The 4,541-nt window shown below is 36.0% G+C and overlaps 3 protein-coding genes across 4 annotated transcripts in view; all 3 read right to left on the reverse strand.

Moving 5' to 3' along the window:
• The window catches only part of LOC109585346 (mucin-5AC-like), a 2,822-nt gene extending 1,098 nt beyond the window's left edge, over nt 1–1,724 (reverse strand). The window contains exons 1-2 of the mRNA XM_020001375.1: nt 1,622–1,724; nt 1–1,565 (exon numbers count right to left, since the gene is read on the reverse strand). Of these exons, the coding sequence (XP_019856934.1) occupies nt 1–1,565; nt 1,622–1,703 (1,647 nt within the window). The 5' untranslated portion in view covers nt 1,704–1,724. The remainder of the gene's footprint in view (nt 1,566–1,621) is intronic.
• A 97-nt stretch (nt 1,725–1,821) lies between these two features.
• Nucleotides 1,822–4,535, reverse strand: LOC109585348 (uncharacterized). 2 transcript variants are annotated; one of them, XM_020001391.1, is made up of 11 exons: nt 4,531–4,535; nt 3,496–3,590; nt 3,189–3,354; nt 3,022–3,129; nt 2,923–2,974; nt 2,834–2,861; nt 2,662–2,715; nt 2,372–2,408; nt 2,165–2,314; nt 2,024–2,104; nt 1,822–1,979 (listed from the first exon to the last, which is right to left on the reverse strand). In XM_020001391.1, exons 2-11 carry the CDS (start codon nt 3,534–3,536, stop codon nt 1,878–1,880), a joined length of 819 nt encoding a protein of 272 aa, XP_019856950.1. In that variant the 5' UTR covers nt 3,537–3,590; nt 4,531–4,535; the 3' UTR covers nt 1,822–1,877. The 2 variants fall into 2 exon arrangements, with proteins under 2 accessions (XP_019856950.1, XP_019856949.1); XM_020001390.1 differs by lacking the exon at nt 4,531–4,535 and having other exon boundaries at nt 3,496–3,924.
• LOC109585347 (Fanconi anemia group A protein homolog) overlaps nt 3,605–4,541 on the reverse strand; it is a 5,438-nt gene continuing 4,501 nt past the window's right edge. Inside the window, exon 24 of the mRNA XM_020001376.1 lies at nt 3,605–3,760. Within this exon, the coding sequence (XP_019856935.1) occupies nt 3,605–3,760 (156 nt within the window). The remainder of the gene's footprint in view (nt 3,761–4,541) is intronic.

Genomic DNA, 4,541 nt, shown 5'->3' on the forward strand with positions numbered 1-4,541 from the left:
AGTAAGAGAACTGATACTGGTAACATCAAGTGTTGTAGCAAGAGAAGTACTGGTAACATTAAGTGTTGCAGCAAGAGAAGTACTGGTGACATTAAGTGTTGTAGCAAGAGAAGTACTGGTGACATTAAGCGTTGCAGCAAGAGAAGTACTGGTGACATTAAGTGTTGTAGCAAGAGAAGTACTGGTAACATTAAGTGTTGTAGCAAGAGAAGTACTGGTAACATTAAGTGTTGTAGCAAGAGAAGTACTGGTGACATTAAGTGTTGTAGCAGGAGAAGTACTGGTAACATTAAGTGTTGTAGCAGGAGAAGTACTGGTGACATTAAGTGTTGCAGCAAGAGAAGTACTGGTAACATTAAGTGTTGTAGCAAGAGAAGTACTGGTGACATTAAGTGTTGTAGCAAGAGAAGTACTGGTAACATTAAGTGTTGTAGCAAGAGAAGTACTGGTAACATCAAGTGTTGTAGCAAGAGAAGTACTGGTAACATTAAGTGTTGTAGCAAGAGAAGTACTGGTGACATCAGGTCTTGTTGTAAGATAACTGCTGGTGACATCAAGTGATGTTGAACTTAAATCAGTAACTGAAATAACGAGACTAGACACTATAGAAGAAACATCAAATACTGTACTACTGATGTTGCTGGTTATGCTAGTGGTTGTTGATGGAATACCAATAGAAAATGAATGGATTGTAGATACAGAATCAGTTTGTGTTGTTGTAAACTCGACATCAGTGATGCTGATAAATGAAGAGCTTGTCGTGACAGAAATAACTGGAGAAGAAGAAGCAATGAGATCCAGTGTAGCGACTGAAGATGTAGCATCCAAATCCACTGAACTGAAGAGAATATCATCCAAAGAGCTCATGACTGCTTCAGGTGATGGAGAAACTATTGATGGACTGATGGTAGCAACTGATGAACTAACGGATGGACTAGCAACCAATGAAGTAACTGATGGAGCATCCATTGAACTAACTGATGAACTGACGGTAGCATCTGATGAAGTAACTAATGGACTAATGGCAGCAACTGATGGAGTAGCATCCATTGAACTAACTAATGGATTGACATTAGCACCCGATGAACTAACCAATGGACTAATGGCAGCATCCAATGAAGTAACTGATGGACTAATGGTAGCATCTAATGAAGTAACTGATGGACTAATGGCAGCAACTGACGAAGTAACTGATGGACTAGCATCTATTGAACTAACTAATGGAGTGACAGTAGCACCCAATGAACTAATGGCAGCCTCCAATGAAGTAACTGATGGACTAATGGTAGCATCCAATAGACTAAATGATGGACTAAAAGTAGCATCCAATAAAATACTGAATGATGGACTAATTGTAGCATCAAATGAAGTAGACAATCGGCTAATGGTAGCACCCAACAATGAAGCATCCATTGTACTACTGAACAATGTATGAAGTGAGCTGCTTTGACTGGATGAAGATGAGAAAAGCATTGAAAAGTCGATGCTAGTAGAAGTAACTATACTCATACTACTAGTGGACGATAGAGAAGAAATATTATACTCATCCTCATCAAAACCACTGCCTATGAGAAAAAAAGAGGAGGATTTAATAGCAAGAAATATTTCTATACATACATACCAATTTCTGTAGATTGAGAGCAGATACAAGGCAGACATTGCAGGAGAGCCAAAAGCAGAAGAGAAACGCTAAAAGGCCTCATGATACACCTTCTCTTTCTCCTCTCCTTCTCCACACAATAAGAAATGAGAGACAACAATGTGCTTCTGTACAGTCTAAGTGGTTAATTATTAATAATAATGATGATGACGTCACAATACTGAAATAGATCATAGACTAGACTAAGATTCAGCTGATAATAATAAGTGATAATACATTAAGATAACAAAGCAGTTTCACTATTATTATTATTATTATTATTAGTGATTTTTGATTTTATTGATTGCTTGAGAGAGCCATGACACCAAGACAGACAATTCTAAAAAGAAACAATACCATTAAATCTCTTTTCCCTCCCTTTACTTTCAAAACAGGAACACTTGAAAACTCTATAAAAGTCTTCACTAGAGCAGTGCAGTGCCGATAAAATGCAGGACAAAAAGACTATACAATACAAATTAAAATTTAAAATAAATCTATACATATATTCTTCTGCTTGATAACCTGAAGGCCTTCGTATCCAGTATCAGAAGCAGCTGTGGTACTGGTATTATTAGTAATGGAGTCACCTGACAGCTGGTAGTCCTCAGTACTTGTTAATAGATTAGAGTGTATGGTAAATATAAACTGTACTAAGTTTGAATCTAAAGCCAGCTGCATGTAATTAATAGGGAGACACAAAGATATGTATATTTACTATTGTTTAGTAACCTTTTGGACTAAGGGTTTTTTGATAGGTAGAAGGATCCTAAATGAAAGTGAGAGAGAAAGATCACAACACTCAATCTCTGTAGTACATACACATTCTGCCTATCTTGTACATGTACATGAAGCTGTTATCTACTCTTCCTCCTCCTCTATCTGTCTCAAGACACAAATAGAGGAAGTTACTTACTTACCAATATCTACATCTGATAAGCAGAATATGTGTTTACCACAAAGTTTATAAACTTGAGGTACAAAATGCAAACACAGACACTGCATAGTCTCTCAATTCTCACTTTATACAAACAAGTGGGATTACTCTTTGTTCATAACTACTTGGAAACAGTCTCCTAAAATGAAAAAAGCAAAGACTCAATTTATACTCAAGTACATTGTGCTAAATTTACTGAAAATATACTGTGTTTTACTGGAGTATACTAGGTACGTACATGTATGTTAAAAGCTTACCTGAAGTTTGTTATGAACTCAGTGCTATCTGAAAGTGAAAGTATTAGCGACAGATAATTTATAAACACTGCAATATCAATAATAATTACTGTTATTACTAGCGATGATCCTCCATGCTTGCATCTCCCTCTCTAAGCAAAACTACGGGAAAAAATTACATATTTATTTTTTATAAACAATCACAATACTTTTGATATTGTTATTAATTGATTTTCAATTAAAGGAGATTCAAGGAGTTGAGCCCAAGATCTTGAGAGCTTTCTGACGCAGCAATCAAAAATGAAAGTTAGTAATATCTGAAAATTAAACAAAAAAAGAACAAAATCGTTCCTCAAACTCATCTCAATCTGCTCACTTTAGTATCAAATTTTGACTGATTCCGATCAATAAATGTCTTAAAAGATAGCATGATTCTATCAGCATTACTTGATGCCGTTAACGTGTTGAATATGAACACTGATACTCCAGGAAGGTAGGAGGATGAGAAGAAGTGAAACGAAAAGAGAGCAGCACTAAAATCACTAAAAATAAATGAGAATACATACAATTGCACATATGTACTTAATCTGCCAAAATAAACTGTACTAAATGGATTCTTCCCTTCCCCTCTCTCTCTCTACCATTACTGTACAATACATATACATGTGTACATGTACATGTACCTCTTAGCCCATTCACATATGTTGGTCATCTCTCTAGACATGTTCTCCTTTATTATGTTATCTTCTGATAGTACACATAATTCAGACCAGTGATACTATAAGAATATAGTTACATATACTGTACAGTGGGTATATTCCGTCCGAGTTTAATTTCATTCTTTTTGTTCTCATTCCTTGTAGAACGAATATCTTCCAAACGAAAAGGGCGTTTCCTCAATGCCACGTGTGCAAAATGGCTGCTCAGAACGAAAATTTCTAATTCTGCCTAGAACGAACATTTTTCCAGATGAAATATACCCACTATACAGTACATGCATGTACACGTTATAGATAAACTACAGATGGATATACAGGAGGATGCTAGTTGATTAGAAGTGGAGGCTATAGTACTATCAATTACTATAGTGTGTACTCTTATAGCGTGTGGGTGAATCGGCCGTTAGATGACACTACTAACTACCCCCCCTGTGATCTACACTAATATACTCATGACAGTGCTTTTGGTACACACTACCACACACTATAGTACAAATACATGTACATGTATATGTACTTTCTTACTAATATTAAGTGGGTACAGTGGGTATATTCCGTCCGAGTTTAATTTTGTTCTTTTCGTTCTCATTCCTTGTAAAACGAATATTTCTCAAACGAAAAGGGCGTTTCCTCAATGCCACGTGTGCAAAATGGCTGCTCAGAACGAAAATAAAACAAACGAAAATTTCTAATCCTGCTTAGAATGAAGATGAAATATACCCGCTATACAGTACATGCATGTACACATGTACATGTACACGTTATAGATAAACTACAGATGGGTATACAGGAGGATGTTAGTTGATTAGAAGCGGAGGCTATAGTACTATCAATTACTATAGTGTGTACTCTAATAGCATGTGGGTGAATCAGCCTTTAGATGACACTACTAGCTACCCCTCCTGTGATCTACACTATATATATTCATGGCAGTGCCTTTGATACACACTACCACACACTATAGTACAAATACATGTACATGTATATGTACTTTCTTACTAATATTGATG

The sequence above is a fragment of the Amphimedon queenslandica genome, unplaced genomic scaffold (genome assembly GCF_000090795.2).
Source record: "Amphimedon queenslandica unplaced genomic scaffold, v1.1 AMPQUscaffold_13079, whole genome shotgun sequence".
NCBI lineage: Eukaryota > Metazoa > Porifera > Demospongiae > Haplosclerida > Niphatidae > Amphimedon > Amphimedon queenslandica.

What these genes read in the sequence shown, in the direction of transcription:
- LOC109585348 (XM_020001391.1), bottom strand. Translation starts at nt 3,536, where the DNA reads ATGTCTAGAGAGATGACCAACATATGTGAATGGGCTAAGAG. An exon ending in GATCATCGCTAGTAATAACA is followed by an intron (nt 2,862 to 2,922) that starts GTAATTATTATT and finishes TTTCACTTTCAG; the next exon opens with ATAGCACTGAGTTCATAACA. An exon ending in CTGGATACGAAGGCCTTCAG is followed by an intron (nt 2,105 to 2,164) that starts GTTATCAAGCAG and finishes TGTATTGTATAG; the next exon opens with TCTTTTTGTCCTGCATTTTA.